This window comes from Anopheles maculipalpis, chromosome 2RL, assembly GCF_943734695.1.
Source record: "Anopheles maculipalpis chromosome 2RL, idAnoMacuDA_375_x, whole genome shotgun sequence".
Taxonomy (NCBI): domain Eukaryota; kingdom Metazoa; phylum Arthropoda; class Insecta; order Diptera; family Culicidae; genus Anopheles; species Anopheles maculipalpis.
Genome location: NC_064871.1, coordinates 29,145,630 through 29,165,154, shown reverse-complemented (window position 1 = coordinate 29,165,154; position 19,525 = coordinate 29,145,630). Strand labels below are relative to the sequence as shown.

Here is a 19,525-nt window from a genome sequence, read left to right as displayed (position 1 = left end):
CCACCGTAGTGAGGACTGACTATCCAACTCCGTGGTATCGGCAAGTCTAATAGGCCATTCGAATGCCGGCGTGATCTTGGAAGGACGTTAAGCCTAGAAGAAAAAGAAGAAGTCTAGAAAGTGTGGCAACCCAAACTTCCGAAGCTTTTCTCCAAATTAATTCATTTTAATATGACAAAAAAAAATTGATTCGAATTTAACCGTCCTCGCCTACTACATACACGGTGTGCAAGATAAATTTGACATTTGGCCATTTCGTTAATAGTTCGTGATTGAGTTATCGTGTCAAAACAAACAATAAGTCATTCGAAAGCCACAAGTGTTTGGAAGCAGTCAAAAAAATGTGGAGTATCATGATGATCCGCGCCGGACACACAAACCGGGACCATCAAGACAGCGGCGGCATTAAACACGCTGAAGGATATTCGAAAGCAGGTTGAAACCTGTAACGGAGATTTTTTGGCTGTTGGTACAACGGAAGGATCATACCAGACGGTCGGATTGCTTACGGAACGACGAGTTCTTCGACATTTCTTCGAGTAGGGCCTGAGGCTGAACGCGGACAGCTATGTGAAGCTGCTCTGACACGGTCATCAAGCCCTGCATAACCAAAGTGGCCATTGGTAGGCCTTCTGTGTGGCAACAAAATTCGGCACCTTGTCATACGGCCGCCAAATCGTAACCGACTGACTTAAAGATAATTTTTACGACTTTACCACCCCCAACATTTTGCTTCCCAGCTCCTCCGGACCTCAACCCGATGGACTATTTCGCGGGGGGCATGTTTGAAAGGGACACCAACCGAACGTCCAGCAATCAGAATTAGTTCAGAAAATCAGAATTAGTGCAAAAAATTAAGACCGTTTTTGCGGCTTCAGGGCTTACCAGGGTTTACCCAGGGCTACAAGTTCAATAGAAGAATAAGTAAGTATCTTATACTTATATAAGAGGAGTAAGGGTAACGCCCCAGCGCGTGACGCACCCGAACCAACCTTGAACCGAATTTCGTCTTCGTCGTAACTTAGCAACAAGCGGGCGCAGCGAGCGAAGAAAGGAAGAAGAGAAAGGCGGGTACATCCCTCAAACGAGCACTAGATAGCTTGAAAATTCGAAATTTTCAAAATTATATTTACAAATGCTCATACGGGAAGGATGCACTGCTCTATCGCTAAAAGTGTTATGATTCGTTTTACGTAAATTAAAAATTTGTAATGAAACAAATTCGAAAAATTCTGGACTGAAGGATCATTAGAACAAATCACAAAAATTAAATTGGACCAAGGTAATGGGTCAAAGAGAGGAGCTAAATAGAGAGGACGTGCACGAAGACGAGCTCGGAAGGACTGGAGAAGTCAAACGAAACGCAATATAAGAACTAAATCAACTTATTGCTTGCAAAAGCGGATCATTGGAGTGAATGATCCGCGCAGTGAACAAAAGATATCCTTCATGCAATCGCAAGGAGAGGACGAGGATGGAGACGGTGCGAGTGAGGAAGGAGCATCAATGGCACTAAGGAGAAGGGAGGCAATACGGACCATGTGTGCGACAAGATTCCAAAGGCTCCAGACGCAGCAAATGACAGCGTACAGGATACGACGGCGACGCTGAGCCAGAAGTGCCAAACACATTGCGCATGGCAAACCGAGTGAAAGTCCTCTGAATCCGCTCCGCCATTGCTATAGCTTCCTCGCTAGAGAATGATTGAGGCATATTCCAACGATGAGCAGACTAGGGAGACGAACAGAGACTTCAAGCACCTGATGTGCACCGATCAATCCGCTCATGGAATGATCCTACTCTGGGATAAATGAGGGAATACCATTAGGACCAAGCGAAAAAGAGAGTTTAAAATTGAGTGACGCCATGTGAACAATACTCGGAGGGATGCAATGACAATCAAAATTATTGAATTGCACTGGATAAGGACCAGTTGCTCGAGACCCACAGTAACTATAGGAGCCGAAAACAAACTGACTTAATATTCAGCAAAAAAGGTCACATACTTAGGAGCGAAGCGATAATAATTCCAAGAGATATGAAGGAGGGAATGTGATGTGAATTTCTGCGATTATTCTCAAAACGCCAGAATGCGGAGGGATTGGAGCGCAGACGTGATTGCATGAAGGGGACATAAGTATTGAATTGGCGATGAACAAATAACAAATTCTACAATGAAGAACAAACGACACAACAATTTACTGCCTCGAATCGGGAGCCTTATTTGTAAACCTAATAGGTAGATACTAGGGCAAATCGGAGATTACGGGCACAAAGGCAAGTTTTACCGAGCCTTGACTAGTTCAATTAAATATATATATTTACATATCAAAGACCAAAGCCTTCGTATGCATATCAAATGCAACTATTGCTGAATAAATTTCCTCCAACGGACTTATGCATAACGATATGTGTGGCAATTTCCTCAAAAAAAAAATTTAGTAATACGATACGATCACATTGGAACACAAAATCCACCCGGCTAACCTTTACCGTCGATCTAATGCAAGTGAATACAGTTCAATAACATGTATTATTCACAGGATAGATTACCCATTTCGATCCATTCTGACCAGCTCGGCGACGGTCCACTTCCATATCCCCTGCCAACGAAGGTCATTCAGATCCGATGACAACATAAGCGCCGGAAATTGATCGCACCCCGTACGCATGCATAATGCTCGTGTGTAGTTTCAGTTCTCACGGGCGCGTTTGGCCGACCGCTTTTCCCGTGCCCGTTTGCCGATTCTCAAAAGTCGCAAGCATCGTGTATACCGCCACAGGTGTATGTGATCTGCTCGGTGGGAGACTGTACATGGTATGAGACATAATTGTCAAAAAAAAAGAAAGAAAAACGGCACAAACAATTGCCAACGGGGGTCGGAGTTCGGGGTTCTGGCCGTGCCTTGCGGTGCGCGTACGGGAAAAGTGAACCGGAATCATTCACCAACAATTGAAATTCCGATCCCAGGGCGTTCTCTACGGTTTAAATATGGCGCGCAAGCAAAACAGCCTCCGCTCCCCGCACAGGAGTGGCCATAGAATTATGTTGTTCGTTCTTTTATTTTTGCACTGCATTGGGTCTGTTTTACGAGTCAAAAAAAGAATAGAATTGTTTTACCATCTGGGATCGAAAGGAAAACAAATATCACACACCTAACATGCACCAGCAGCAGTGTGAAAATTGTAACGATTTTTTTTCTTCGTTGAAACCCGGCTGTTCTTGGCGGAAATCGAAAATCGGATATCCCCTTCCGAATAGTGGGCAGATTATTGGTTGGGCTCCATAATTGAATCCACCATCAAGAACAATCTACGCTGCGTTGTTCTTTTACCGAGCGAAAGAGCAAAACATGAACGATCATAACGGACTTTAACGGCAAGAAAATCGATCGCCTAGAAGGAGATGATCGTATCTCGCACTGGGAGGAATTGGTTCGACGGTGAAAGGTATTAATTGAAAAGCAACTGTACTTGGCTCGCGGGCAGATGCTACGGATAAAATATTAAATCAATAAACTCCGTTCTGGGCGGGGGTCAATGAATCGGGAAGGGAAATACTTCTTGCGGGAAGCTAAACCTCAGTCCTCTTCGACGGGTGGTTGAACGTGATCATTTTTTCATGATCGACAGCGTTTTGGGGGTTTAGAAGAGTGAGAATTATCTCATCTCATTCGTGGTGATTGTAGATCCCACTGCACGAGAACACTTTACCAGATGATCTGACACTCAGTATGGTGCGGCCTGACGACGATGATGTGTGTGTGTGTGTGTCCATTAATCATGACCCTTTTTCATTCCCCTGAAACATGCAGGCCAAGTGATCGTTAATTAAAGCATAACGAAAAGATTGTACGGTATAGACAACATCGTAGATACCGTTGGAACGAATTTTGGAAGAATGGATGTCGTGTTTGTTCTGGGGCGAGGTTTGTTCAGTCAATTTATCTTTCCGAAAGCTTAGTTTAAATTTTTTTCCGACGCAATTTTACTGACATTCTATTTATTTTTATTACTTCAAATATGTTACAAAAAACACAAAAGCCTAATTGATCAAAAGTTTTTCTACTAGATGCACAAGTTGGATCCACATTACCGTTAAAAATTTGATAAACTTGTTATCTAAATACATTATCTGAGAGTTTATTTCTCTGCAATCTGACATAAATAAATAGAACATTCTCACTGCTCTAAAGAATGCATAAGAAAAGCTCGATTCAGAAAATCAATATTTATTAGTGGAAATTTAAACCTTTTTTTATCGTAAAGCTTTGTAAGGTTGAAGTTATGATGCCGATATGCAGCGAATCAACTTAATCCAAGATCGCTATACAAATCCAACCATGGGCAAAGCGTAGTTTTTCACCCTACATTGATGTTAAATTTTTCTCCATATAAATTGTTTGAAAAGGTGTAATGACGTAGACTACAGTAGACCCTACTTGGATGTGAAGTTTCTCCGTATTCATAATATCCACAATGTCTCTCCAATGTCTCGTTGGCAAGACGACAACGAAGGTTTGTGTGAGGCGTACACCCAACTGAAACCTGAAGCAGCAATCGGATTGATGATCAATGCGACAAAGGCAAAATACCTGCTTGCCAGAGGCTCTGATCGTGATAGAGCCCGAGTGGGAAGCAGCGTGTTAGTCGACGGCGACAACCTCGAGGTAGTAGAGGAGTCCTGCTATCTTGAGATTGTAATAACTTCGGATAACGATGTCAGCAGCGAAATCCGGAGACGAATTGTGCAAGGGAATCGTGCCTAATACGACCCTTCACTGTCTGCTGAGAACCAGAAGACTTCGAGACCGCAATAAATGTGAGATAAATTGCACATTGATTCGCCCGGTGGTCCTATATGGCCACGAGTCTTGGACCATCCGAGCGGAGGATGCAAATGCTTTTGGTGTGTTTGAGCGACGCATCCACCGGACCATCTTTGGCGGTGTGTCAGAGCATGGAGTGTGGAGGAGTAGGATGAACAACGAGCTGCTTATACGGAGAACCGGACATCCTGACGGCGGTGAAGACCGGCAGGATAGGATGGCTGGGGCATGTTATGAGGATGCCGGACTCATGCCCCGCCAAGAAGGTATTCGTCAGCGGAACCTCCCAGTTCGGCACGAGGCGTCGAGGAGCACAGCGTGTTCGTTGGCTGGATCAGGTGAAGGGAGACCTGTCGGAGATCGGGTGCCTACAAGGATGGGAAGCTGCAACCAGGGATCGAGTTACCTGGAGTTCTATTGTTGACTGGGTCATGTCACGACGACGTACTCTTTAAAAGAGTCTCTCCATAACACATCCTACGGGGTATAAACCCCAAAAAAGTTCTCTAACCCGTGAGGCTCCCTGATCACTGAAGCTCCTCTGTCCGGCGGGGCCTCTCCTGGTCGAAGAACTCTCCACACCCTGATCGATGAGGCCCGTTGGCCAACACTGTAGCCACATGTAGATTGACGTATCAAGAAGTTCCGGCCCATTATCGTTTTGCAACGCCAATCCAACGACTGTTATGGTACAAAAGTCCTGGCAAACAGTGGATTCCCCGCGTTCATCTCACCGATATCATGGTCGACTTCATGGTCGATCTTTGCAAACAAAAACGCTTGCCACTTTCCCCGAAACACCTCAGCTTTTAAATGATTTGCCGGTCAAATTTGAGTATGTTTTGATGCATACGGAAAAAGCGCACACTCTGGTATTAAGATATACTTCGGAGTTTTGCTGCGTAGCCGGAGTTATGTTGCATAGCCCTATTAGCGGGTCAATTGACTAGTTTTAGACAAAACGTTTCTGTCATTGGATCGTTTTAACGGAAACAAAATTGCCAAACAAGTTTACGAGGCTGATGATGCTGTTAACAAGTTTTGCCATGACTATGAAAACAGTTGTTGGAAAAATTGGATATGGAGGTTATTTCCTCTTGTCTAACACATCCTATTGACCAAATTGCTTTAGTAAACACTAGTAAGGGTTTTTTAAATACAAATTTGCCTTAGTAGTGCCTTAGTTGGCTAATGTACAAATATTGGCAAAGGGTAGTGTGTTCTTTAGAAAATTTAGATTACTGCAGAAGTTCCCAGTTTCTTACCGCTCTCACGGTCTTGCGCCGTCGTCTGCCAAAGCAATATCCAATACAGAAACCTCAACGCTATCATTCCATCGCAATTTGGACTTGGTTTGCCTATTCAGAACTCAGGGAGTTCGGTCATTTTAACGACTTCTCGTTTGACTTTCCAAACATACAATGGCCAACGGTCCTTCCGTCGGTGAGTAGTGAGACTACAGGAAGAATTGCGATTTTTAATGTAGGAGCTGCTTCTTCTTGACTTAACGATCTTCTAAGGTCACGTTGGCCATCGAATGGCTTACTAAACTCTTCCCGATACCACGTAGTTGAATAGTCAGTCCTCCCTGGGGGGACGGTTTGGTTGAGATTTGAACCACCAGCGTCGCTATCGCCTACACCACCGGGTCGTCTTAAGCTGCTTAAGAGCTTTTAAAAAGTTCTGGGACGCTATTTCGATCGAAATGCCATCTTTACCAGCCATTGTATTCAAAACAAAAGCATTTTTTTAACTCTCGTTGTTTCTTGAACATATATAAGGTCTTTTTTAACAGGAATAACTCCTGAAGAGCTCTTAAAAGAGTCAACAGATCTTTAAAATTGGAGCACCACAAAGGACTGTATCATTGCAGAACTAACTATATCCAGCTACGGCTAAAGTTAGTCAAGGAAACATGAAATGTCAGGCCAAGACAACTAAAGAAGATGAATCATAACTCTATACTTGCCAGTAGATAAAGTAAATAATTGCACCAAATTAAACCCCAGCAGAGGGGACCACATTTTAAATAAATACTTTACACATGATCGGGATTCGCGATTGTGTTCCGTACCGTTTGCTGCGAGAAGCAAACAAAACGTCACTGTTCAACACCCAATGATGCCACCCACCGGCCAAGAGGAAGTGCCAGCTGATCAGCGAGTTGGAAACATCCCCCACAGTTGTTGACCAACGGCAAAAAAGCCAGCCAATACTTGCCGATATTTGCACATACATATGCAGCTGCAGCGATAGAAAACGCTGCTGCGATCGAACGCGCTCTAATTCGTCCATTCTTCGCAAACTATGCCCACTATGCGCTTTACCAGAGGAGTGCGCGGATTTGCTTATAAATCATAGACCGTTCCGGAAAAAAATGGACTACCGTTTCTAGGATGGTATGCGCGCATGGACGTATTTCCTGGTGGAAATGCGCTCGCTTGCTCTCGATAGTTGCTGGACTGAGAAGCGATAACTGTTAACGTTGGGACATAGAAGATATGGGAAGCGACTTATGCTGTCCCGTCCGGTGCGGTTGGAATAGGAAATAGGAAGAAACGGGTATTGAAGAATAATTGAGCCACATTTGTCACACAAAATGTATGGCATATTTTAAGTGTGCAGGCAAGGTGGAAAATGTGAAACTTCTTTATTATAAATCTAGACAAACATTGCGTCAGTTTCAAGGTCCTCTGATGCGTTGAATAATGTAAGAAAGTTTCTTTAGATCCAGCGTGAAACGGTTTAGTAATTGACTTATTAATAAGAAAATAAACAAATACATTTGATCGGTTGACCGACCAGACAGCTGAGTTTTAGCCAATGTTTTTTGAAAAAAAAATATGTTAACAAATTGTGACATTGATTTTTACGTTCACCTCGGGGCTAGTTTCCGCAGAAACGAAGTAGAAACCACAAGACAAAAATAAAAACAGCTTTAAACAAAATAAAACAAGCAACAGACACGGTAGAATACACAGAACTCATCGGACCGTAACGGACGAGACGCAAACAAAAAACAAAACCAAAAATTCCAAATGAATGGTTTTAAAGTAAATTGACGTAAGAAAACAGTTTCTTCAGAAAAGACAGAAAACAGGCAAGATTCTTTTCGTGCAGGAGCTTAATCCCTCGCCCTCAACCCTCAACGTAAAGACAGACATTTGAAAAATGTGTCTCCCGAATCTCTCCAGCCCTTTTAGAAACACCAAAAGAACGCCCCAAAAAAGCCTCGCCCCAAAGGTAGATATTACGACCTTAAAAGCTAAACCTCATAACCTACAAAAATGTGATTCGTTTTGCGTCCGTCAGAGCGGTGGCACTTACTTTTTGATCCATTCAAGCAGTCCCATCTCTTGGGCCGAAATTCCGAAAAAAACGTCGATGAAAGGCTGATGCTCCAAAACACTTTACACCACACACTACAACACCGGCTGCTGTGTCTGCTGCTGCTGCCGCCGCTACACGTGTTCTGCCGCGCTGTTCCGTTTCCGGCGTGTGGCGTGTGTAATCACCGATTTAAAAACACTTCAAAATTTCCGCCGGAGGGCTGAAGGATGTGGGTCACTGCTGCATAGATTCGCTCCGTTTTTGGGGACGTTCTTTCGCTTCCACCCGCTACCGTGGCGCGATTGTTCGGCAGGCGGAAGGTTTTTCTTTTATTTCGGGAAAGTGAAAATGATGCACGCACTTAAAAATTATTTCCAAATTAGTTTTTTACTGCAATGGTTCGTAAAAAAGATGTTCGCAAAAGGGGGAAAATTAATCTTGGCCTTCAAATGTTTCTAATCATTGCTGCATGTTGTTGGTTCACTTTCTTCTAATTTCATAATTCCTAGTGTAAAAAACGAATGAAAAGAACAACTTTTATATTAAAATAAACTACAGTAGAGTAGTGCTATTGGAGTTTTATAGCATTCAATATTATTTAGTTTCCAAAAAAATTACATTTGTAACGTTATTCTTTTCGTTATGTCACTTTTAAAATATTTGCTTAAAGTACCTTAAAGTCAAAGTCAGTTGCCTTCAAATTGTACCATATTCCTTCACCTAAGAAACGTAATTTTCGATGGCATGTTGAAAGAGCTGAGACAAACTAACGTTAAAATTTCTTTACAAAAGCATTTGGGATCATTTGAAAACTAATGTGAAAGAAATTAACATTTTTTGAAAAATACAGTTATTGACAACTATATTAGCACACTTTATTATGTTAATCACGAGATTGTGCTCATAAAGGGTGTCCCCGAAAGTATAAGCACAATTTCTAAATGACGTTTCTAGTAAACGGATGACGTAAAGCAGCTGATTCTTGATATGCTTGATTGTTTTGTTGCCAGCTTGACCTTAGAGGTCGGTTAAGCCAAGAAGAAGAAGAAGTCAATTAGCGAAATCGGAAGGTGTGAGTATCGGAGCCGTACGAAACACCATTCGAAAGTTTCGGGAAGCGCCCAGCTTCGAGGATGTACCGAAAAGTGGCCGAAATAATCCTGATCCTGTCGAGCACCCTTTGGACCGGGAAATAGCTAAAGCGCACAAGCATAGCAAAGGAAAGTTCGATTCGCGATGTGGCTCAAAAACTGGGTACATTAAAAAGTAACATCCAACGTGCCAAAGCGCAAAGATTGAATTTGAAAATGTTTAAAAAACAAAAGAAACCGAAACGAAGCACAAATCAGACCGAGTGCGTTAAATATCTGGCTCGGAAGCTGTACGACAAGCTGCTGTTTGGCCAATCCTCATGCATCCCGATGGACGGATGAGTCTTGCGTAAATTTTGACTACAAAACTTTTCCGGGTAGCCATGCACCATGCCTGAAAGCCAGATTCTGAAGAAGCCGACAAATTTATGTTTCTTGAAAAATTCGGAAAAAAGGCAATGGTGTCCCAATACACTTGCAAATGCGCGATGAACTCCGAACCGTTTATGACAGCGGAGACGATGAGGACCCATACCTACATGCTGATCCTGTGTTGTTTTGGTGTTGGATTTGGCCTCTGATCACTGTGCCAAAGACACGATCGCATGGTATGAAGAACATGAGGTACGTGCCGAAAGCAATGAATCCACCGAACTACCCTTAAGCCAGATTGATTAAGTTATTTTGGAGCGCTAATCAAAGCACACTTTAGAAAGCATTTTAAAGCTGCGGAGAACATCGACAGTTTTCAAAAAGACTGGAAGAAAGTTTTAAAAATCGTTCGGGACAAGTCTGTGCTGAACCTGATGGGAGGCGTCAGATCAAAAGTGCGATCATTGGCATACGATTGAATTTGATGAAAAAAATTTTTAGGAATTAATCCAGAACACACCGCAAACACTGTTTATCAAATAAACATTCAGTTTCTGGAACAGATTTTAGTTTTTGTCTAATTTTTAAACGTGATTATACTTTCGCGGGCACCTTTAAGTGCGACATAACGTTAATAGTGCCATTTTTTAAAGTAAAAGTTAATTGAATATCCGAAAAAAACGATAATAGCAATATATTTATGCACGAATTATTCAAAACAAGAGACCATAAAATAATACCATTTATCAGATAAATTTTTTTTTCCAATTTACTTTCGGCGTCTTTTCTTCACAATTTGGAATATTAACAAGAGTCGGGTATAATCTAAACTAAAAAAATATATATAGAAAATTCAATTGTTGCTGATGCTTTCGTCATATTTTGAAATAGTTTAATTTTGAAATTTATATAAATACAGGAAGTAGTTTCAACACGAAATGTTAGGGGTGTCTTATAGTTTTCTCCGTCACTGTACATGTACGAAATAGAACTTTTCTCACATTATTAGCTCAAATTTTTCATCGACAAATTTGATCTGAAATACCGATCTTATAGATTTTGTATTCCCCGGGGCAACAGGAAATTTTAAACTTTCGAAATTGATGCGAAACTGAGAAAAAATCTCAAAATTGTATTTAAGACTTCTACTGCGACTTTCAGAGCACTGCTTTAACTTTAAGGTACTTCATATGATGCAGATGGCGATTTTAAGTTACTGAGTGGGCACAACCACGATACGATCGCTAACATATTCTAATTCCACTTTTATTAAAACACTTTTCCTGCCAAACAGCCATCCTACCAAACAACAAAACTCACAGAAACAATAGACATCGAGACGCCTTCGTCTTGTGTAATTAGCGATTGTTCCAAACTTTTGACGATCGATCGATCGACAACTCTCCTCTCATCACAGTTGGCTATGTTAATATTGAATAATTGTGATGCTTTTTCCTCTCGTTTCAGTATTTACACACACTTTTCTGTGGCATATGTGTATCCAAATATGATGATGCTGTGTTACGCCGATCCCACAGCAAAGAGAGGGAAACGCGAGAAGGAGAAAAAAAACTTTCCGTTTTCGGGCCCTAAATACGATTCCAACAGTCGGATGCTTTAAAAAGTGAATTATAATTGGAGCGCGCAGCACAATGTCCACTTCCTGATCCGGCCATTTCCCGACACGGTCTCGTCTCCAGCATCCCCCTCTCCCCGTGCACACACACACGCGAACGATTGGTGCTGAGAAACAGCACTGAGGTTAATTTCTTTTAAGGAGGAAACGATCCACATACCATTTGGTACAATTTTCTTTTCAAAGCATTTCACATCCACGGGTTTGTGGGAAGGAATGTGGTTTGCAAAATCCCGCTAATGGAAATAAAATATTTTAAACTCGAGCAAAAACCCCCAGCGCGGCATAATCGATTGCCAGTTGTGGGTTTGCCACTTGCCCAAAATACGAAATAAATGGTTGCAAATCAACAAAACCTCACTTCCAAAGCGAACGAGATTGCGATTGAATTGAGTAATGGCTGCCGATCATCGTCCGCTTTTATGTGCGGCGCTGTATGTGTGGAGAAAAGCAGCGTATAATGAGACGATTACGAGACAGTGAGGGTGAAGATGATGATGCTGCTGCTGATGGTGATAATTAAACAGATGAGCAATGATATTAGCGCACATCCGAAATTTATAGTAGCCGAAGGCGAATTTGCAAATCGATCGATCACGACTGATGTGCGTTTGTGTGTACCAAAAAATAAAAGAACAATATCACCATCTTTACGACCAAAGAACTCTGGCCCACTCGTCGGAGCCATTCCATTGTGTGTCATTTTACGCTGTGTCATACGCTTAGTACGCTAAGTAAGTAAAAAAAATGTAGTAGTCGGTTGAATAATTTTGCTCCTTAGTAACAAAGACACACACATTCGCACACATTTTTAAATTGATTCTTCTACAAGCACTGTCTCACTGTGAGTTATGAACGAACAATACGACTTTTTAACGCACATAATGTAAAAAAAAACTCAAGAATCTTGCCTATTACAACTTCATCACAACTTATTAATTTATCTCACACGCACGGGCGAGCACACTAACGCACTAAACCGGGAGCACTGAATACCGGCCACAACAAGGACGATCAAAAACTCTCACCACTCACATGCAAACGAACATGCACAGCCGCGCACAGATCTATCCACACCGACGCACGCACACACACACACACGCACTTGTAAGCCTTTTCCGCACACGAAAACTTGCTTCACCGCTGCAAGAGGCTCGCTCTCTTCAGGTGTCGTCCGGTGCGGCCAGCAGTCGTTCGACGAATGGCGCCAGACCGATGATGGCTGCGATCGTTTCGGTACCACCTGTGTGAGGTGGCTTTATTTTGTGTTGTGTGTTTCCCACTACCATCACCTGTGCGCTTGCTTTGGTGCTTCAATGCTTACGCAGTTTTGTGGTAAAAAGCATGGTAGCGTTGCCTAGCAACGTTTATGCTGCTACGCTCACGCGGTTGAGGGTGCGCGCGAGCGAACGGGGGCGAATGCGTTTGTGTTTGTGATCTTCTTTGCTGTTGCGTGCGGTTTGTTTTTCTTTGTTGGGACTGCTGGGAAAACAATGCTCCGGCGTGGTAATAAGAACACACACATTTTGTAGTTCTATTCGTTTTTATTTATTTATTTTATTGGTAATTTTAATAGAGACAGACCGTCGCATTTAAAGCTTGTTTTAATTTAAATATTATAGAAGAATAGGGTGAATATCGGGTCAACCATAGAAGGAAACAAATAAAAAAGAATTTTCCAAGATTTTTTTGTTTTACTTCTCATGTTACGGTGTATCGCCATCACTCTTACTTTTCACATGCGAAGAACCGGCGTCTAGTCACTTTGCTATCAAATTTCCATCTCACTCTTCTCACGATCGTCGATGCACCACTCGGAACGTTGGTTTATGCTATTCCTGCTGATCGGTAGACCCTCGAAATGTTTTACCAGCCGGAACAGATGGAGCAAATTGAGTGTGTTCGAGTGGTTGATGTCGAATCGAAGAATTGTTGGGGCATCATTATGATCCGGGGAAATCCAACCCGTTTCATTAAACGAGGATTTAGTTTGATGAGTGAGAGCGTTGAAGTAGCATAGAAGATACGATTGTAGACACTAAATTCTGATTTCTTTTAGGCGTTTATATGTGAGAAGACCGCGGCTGAATCAGAATCTCTGGATATAAAATCCACAATCCAGTAATTGTAAATTGATTCATGGAATGCTACACCAATGCTCATCCGTGGTCCTATTTTGACGTTAAGAAAATGAGTTTTAAAATGTTTACTTCATAGTTGAGAGAATATGTCAGATCTGAACCGTTGCGTGTATGCTCATAATAAAACTTATTCACGGATTTGTTTAGTTTGTATTTCAAAACAGAGCATTAAAACACTAAATAAACGATTATGGCACATGCTATCCATTAAATTTGAATGAATTTTATATGTAAAAAGAAAAACGCAATTTTTCAAAACATTAGCTATGTTCTCCCTACAAGAACGCTCTACTTGCAATGTAGATATGTTTCGTGCTAAATCCCCGCCAAGCTTATTTCGCTGTGAACACAATTGTTTGAATATTTATCTTCATCACAATCAGCATGTGGGACGACGACTGCAGGAAAAAATTTAGCGGTAAATGTTAAGTAATTTTCCGTTAGTGTGATACGTGCTATGCTCCAGTTCTCGATGCATCAGCTGCAGTATTGTGCAGCTAGGGAATGTGAGAGTAACATGATTTAATTAACGAGAACAATGTGATCTTGATCGACGGTAGTCACACGAATGAAATGTGGGCCAAGAATGTTCTTGCACAGGAGCATAATGCAAATGATCTGCCTGTTTATGATGGTTCCCTGATTGTGTTGTATTGCTGGCTGATAAGCCATTTGATCGTTTTTGATCGCACAGCATATGTCCCTGGTATAGTAGAATTATATTGTGAGGTATTATAGACTATTTAGCAAAAATCAAGTCCAGGAAGAAAGAAATTGTAGATTAAGACCTCTTGAAGCTGTGATTGAATTCCGGATGCAAAAACTCATGTCGAATGTACACTAAATTAGTGTGGACTCAAAGGACGATTGAGGTTTGAAAAAGGGATGATGCCATTAACCCACTTTTCATAAATTTTTAAATTATTTTGAATGTATTTACGTATTTTACTCTCTTTTTTATTAAGCAACCAGTTAAGGAATTTTAATAATGGGATGCCTGTTCTTTTTCTTATTGGCCTGCTCAGGGTTGAGTACGTCGTGTAGACATGGCCAGGTCGTCAATCCGTTCCGAGGAAACTCAATCCAGAGCTGCAGTTCCTCATCCATTAGCTCGTGGTTCACTCTCCTTCGTCACACGCCCTGTTCGCATACACCGCCAAAGAAAGTCCTTAGCACCCGCCGTTCCCAAATGGCGAATGTATCGGCGTCCTCGATCAGCATAATAGTCCAGGACTCGTACCCGTAGAGGACTACTGGACGTATCCGTGTGCGATATATCGCGCATTTCGTGTGTTCTAGATCGCAGGAGCTTGTGGAGTCCGTAGTAGGTAGCTGCTTACGTTGTTGTTGGAAGGCACGATCTTAAGGTAGCAGAACTCCTCTACCACCTCAAGATCGTCGCTGTCAACTGATAGTCTGTTTCCGAGGTGGGCTCTATCACGGTTAGAGCTTCCGGCAAGCAGGTATTTTGTCTTCGTCGCATTGATCCTCAATCCAATTCTGTTGGCTTTACGGCGCCTGTTATAAAATGTAAAATTATGTTTAAAAACACATCTCCGCTTTTCAAACCGTTTTCCTCGTTTTGAAAAATCCACCTTTGGGCAAAATCGACGAATTTCGGTCAAAATTTAACAACCATTCGTTTCGAATTTCGAATTTCGAAATTGACAGTCGCCGACACAAACAAACGTCTGTCAAACGCTGTGTTCTGGGAAGAGTCGCGATATTGTGTACAGCAAATTAACTAACTTTCCTATATTATTTTTACCGGAGTTATATTTCAATTCTTTCAATTCTTTTGGCAATGAGCACTAGCGGCAGAAATTCGGTACGTTATTTTAGCTATTTACTGAAGCGAAAACCACAACTTTACGTGCTTTGTTTGGTGCATCCTCCTTCCAGCAAATGCCGAATGCTGCTCCAGAAGCACCGATGGAAGCAGCGTCCGTACCGCACGGCGGTGCAATTGGACGCGACGATATATGGGACGACAGTATTATTATCAAAAAATATGACGCCTCACTGGCACTGATCAAGGCCGAAGTAGCAAAACGATTAGCCATGAATACGAACCGAAACGCACTGGCTGAAGCGGCCGGTTGCAGTGGCATCAAGACGATGCGTAAACAGCAAAACAAAGACAGCGATTCAACGGGCGGCGAAGCGACGGTTGGTACACCGGAACACGAAGAAAAGGGCACGATGGAAATATCGGAACACGAGCAACCGATTGCACACGGACCACCGACCGGTATGTTCGAGCTCGGTGACTATGTGCGTGCCACATACGATGATGGAGTGGATTATGAGGCGAAAATTATCGGGTTCGGAAATCAGGGCGACTGTTTGATCCGATACGTGGGGTACAACAACGAGCAGACGGTACTGCTAGAGGAACTTCTACCTTCCTGGGGGAGAAAGGCACGTCGGCAGCAGCGTGTCGAGGCGGCCGAAGCGGAAGCTGCCGGTGCAGACTCTCAGATGGATATTAGCGATGACGAGCGGTTCACAAGGCAAGCGAGCAAGATTAAGGTGAATTTCGGACCAAACTTTGGTCATACGAGTGTGGGACAGACGATCCCCGGGAGGGGTGGGCGATCGGGCATGATGGGACAGAGTATGTCCACCGCGTACATGGTTCCACCGCCACCACCAATGCCCCCGATGCTGGAAGATGGGGACGATATCGAATCGGAGAATCTTTCCGCCATGCTGATGTCTTGGTACATGAGCGGTTACTATACGGGACTGTACCATGGCCAGCGGATGTCTCAGCAGCAACAGCAACAACACACGCAACAGAAGCGAGCAAGGCAATCGTAATCGTGTTGCACGAGAGTTCCTTAGGCATCAGGTGTCAAGTGATAACGTTTTTTTAAACTGCATCATCCTGTATTTGGTTGTATTGGTCACACGAAATTTTGCGATAACCCATTCGTTATCTCAACAGGAACTTTGCTGCATTAATTGTCCTTTGCTTCACACACAGGTGTGGACCGAAAATGGTACCCGATTCACACGTCACACGAAATTTGGTTTAGTTAAGTTTTTAAGTGAAGTGAAAGCGAAGAAAAGCTGAAGGAGAATTAAAATATATAAGTTTGCTATTTGCTGCCGTGATTGGGGTCAAAAAAAGGGTCCTTGCTTTACTTTCGGCGGGTCATTCAACCAACTGTGTACCGTAACTTTGACTCCACTCGCGATGCTTCTGTGCCAGCTCCACACATCCGGGACGCAACTGTTCGAAAGCTTTGCGCAACATCACAAATTGAATCTCTTCCCGTTCAACACGGCCCGAAATTGGCCGCCGATCGTTTAATTTACTTCGCAGCACCATCATGGAAGCTTCCTTGCAGGCGAGCCGAACTTCATCCCCGGTCCAACCTTCGGATAGGGAGATAATTTGCTGTATCTCCTGCTCTGGCCATGTGGTAACGATCGGCAGTAGATGCTCAATCAGTTCCTTCCTTCCATCGGGCGTCGGTAAATCGATAAGAATTTTGCGCTCAAAACGGCGCAAGAAAGCCGGATCCAATTCCCAGGGTAGATTGGTGCTGGCCAACAGGAATACCCGATCACGACCATCGGTGGCCGTGGTTGGTTCGTTAGCTGCAGCACTTTCCAGCCCATCGATCAGCGAAAGGAACTCATTTTTAAATCGCTTTGAAGCTTCATGCTCTCGAATAGTGTCCCGCCGCGAGGCCAAACTATCAAACTCGTCCACAAAGATAATGGAGGGGGCATAAAACTTGGCCACCTCGTATAGTACGCGGATCAACTTTTCCGATTCGCCTCGCCACTTGGATATGAGCGTGCTGGCCGTGGTGCTGAAGAATGTCACCGATTCACGGGTCTCGGAGCATAGTGTACGGGCTAGTAGGGTTTTCCCGGTTCCCGGGGCACCGTGCAACAGCACGCAGCGCCAAGGTTGAGCTAACCCCACGAACAGCTCCGGATGTTCGAGCGGTGCGATGACACTCTCCTTCAGCACCTTGATTGGACCCTCGAGCCCTTTCACGTTCGACCAGTGCTGGCGTAGGTCCTTGCGGATTAAATCCCTACAGACTTCCTCCGCCAGATCCTTCCATTCGCTGGTGAAATGGTCCTGCAAGCGTACCAATAGTTTCGGGTTAGCGTACGGTACGACCGGGGGGTTTGGGCCTTCACTGTGATCGGTTGGATTGCCGGCCGGTAGTATACCGGGTGTTATTCGTAGCGATTGAAGCTCCGATTGAAGGTCACCGGCCGCTGCAAGCGAATCTGGTTTCAGCTGCGAAGGTTGCGGTGGTTTACGTCTCGCTCCGGACAGCTTCCGGTGTGCCGTTGGCAGTGGGCCAATCGAATCGGTACGCTTCACGATACGCGGCTGCTTGCCAAACTTGAGCAGAAAGTAGCTACAGAAATCTTGATACATGGTATCGAGATCGATGTTATCACACACTTCGTATTCGGCCGTTAAATGCGTCTCGTCGATTAATGTCTGGCGTGTTTGGTGCAGCCCCATGGAGGATAAATAGTTGGCCACAAGGTAAAGTATGTTGCGGCGACGTTCGTAAATGCTGCGACGGTCTTGCTACGGGCAGAAATTTAATTTTGAACTTCGCATTCTTTCCCCTGTGGTACACTCCACCATTTTTACCTCGAAAGACATATTTTCTTCGTCGTTTCACTGATATTATAATAAAAGTAATATGTTTGAATTACGCTTCCTTGTTTGTATTAAAAAAGCCACCCAACTCGTCCAAGGCAAAACTGACAAAGGTTTTAAATAAACCAGCAGCGCCAACTTTGTTTGCTGCTCATAGCAACGGAAAGTATACTTCAAATTTGTGATGGAGGGACGAACACCACACGCCAGTATTGATACCTCATTGGTGCGTTTAGGACTGCGATAGGGTGTAAGGCATTTAACGATTTACGATGCATGTTTAAATGCTATTTGAGTTTTGGGGAGTTAACAGTCAATCGATTTGGTACGGAAACAACAAGAAAAGGTTGCGTTAGGCAAGAGTAAACAGCGGCAGGATGAAATACCTCTTAAATGAACAGTGTATTAATCGTTCGCTTATGGTTTTGAAAAAAATATGAGATGTATGTAAATTAACCGAGAAGAACGTAGTGTGTACTCGAATGCTACAGCACGAGACCCGACAGGACGTGGAAAACTGTTAAATAACTGAGAAGGAAAAAGACTGAGAAAAGAAGATTGGATGGTAGCCGAATGGGTCCTGAGAGGGTCCTGGTTTCCGAATGGTTCTGAATAACTACCGAATGAGGGGACACTGGGTGTCATGTGGTAAAAGGCAGGACTACCTTTTGAATGGCTCAAGTACTGAATGCTGACCATAAGAACCAGTGCCAAATCCTTTTCTGCAGATTTGTGCCCCTTGCTACAGATTTCTTCAGAATTTACCATGCTGGATTTTTTAAGGCAAGTCGGTCACGGACTAAATCTTAACTGTACAGTAAATCCATCTGTTCATTGACTTCAACTAGGCCTGCGATAGCATAGATCATGCAATAAATAATTAAGGTACTGCAAAGTAGCGCATAATTAAATATGTCTTCTCAGTTCTTTTGGGGACTCTCTAGAGAAAGTGCGATCAGAGAGTTGACGGATTAATCTTGCAGTGAGCTAAATCTGGCGTTCAATTCTTGCTAGAGGTTTGAGTGTCCCTCTACCCTAGGTAAGGCTTCAAATCTCCAACATGTTGATAAGGGATATTCCTTCTGAATATCCAAAGTCACCTAGCCGACATGCTCCGCCGATGAGCATGGAGAGTTCTCCTACCAAATGTAAATCCTCGATGTCTCCAACGTTCCAACCTGGACAGTCCATTATATGAAAGATATTGCTTCGCACAGCTTGCACCTTTGTTGTTCTGTTCTCGTCGTTTTAAAGGTTCGATCTCTTCTTCTCTATCATTTGGCAACCGTCCAATCCCTCCTCCTACCATACGGCGACCCTCCCTTCCCCCAGCACAATATGTCCGGTAGTCCGCTAGGGGTACGTGTCCTAGAATAATTTGTCGGACGCCAATGCACACGCTCATTTTCGAACGGCGAATGCTTAGACGTATAACACAGTAAGGAACATTTGTTTCTAGGAGTACCCCAAACATATGA

At 43.3% G+C, this 19,525-nt stretch overlaps 3 protein-coding genes across 3 annotated transcripts in view; 1 reads left to right on the top strand and 2 right to left on the bottom strand.

The window, feature by feature from the left end:
• LOC126565981 (serine protease snake-like) overlaps positions 1 to 19,525 on the bottom strand; it is a 320,396-nt gene that overhangs the window by 37,499 nt on the left and 263,372 nt on the right. The gene's annotated exons all lie outside the window — the stretch shown is intronic.
• On the top strand, positions 15,204 to 16,222 carry LOC126566118 (survival motor neuron protein). The gene is made up of 2 exons (XM_050223235.1): positions 15,204 to 15,227; positions 15,302 to 16,222. Exons 1-2 carry the CDS (start codon positions 15,204 to 15,206, stop codon positions 16,220 to 16,222), a joined length of 945 nt encoding a protein of 314 aa, XP_050079192.1.
• LOC126557932 (katanin p60 ATPase-containing subunit A-like 2) lies at positions 16,560 to 18,050 on the bottom strand. Its single transcript, XM_050213858.1, has 2 exons — positions 18,039 to 18,050; positions 16,560 to 17,972 (listed from the first exon to the last, which is right to left on the bottom strand). Exons 1-2 carry the CDS (start codon positions 18,048 to 18,050, stop codon positions 16,560 to 16,562), a joined length of 1,425 nt encoding a protein of 474 aa, XP_050069815.1.

What these genes read in the sequence shown, in the direction of transcription:
- LOC126566118 (XM_050223235.1), top strand. Translation starts at nt 15,204, where the DNA reads ATGAGCACTAGCGGCAGAAATTCG. An exon ending in GCACTAGCGGCAGAAATTCG is followed by an intron (nt 15,228 to 15,301) that starts GTACGTTATTTT and finishes TCCTCCTTCCAG; the next exon opens with CAAATGCCGAATGCTGCTCC.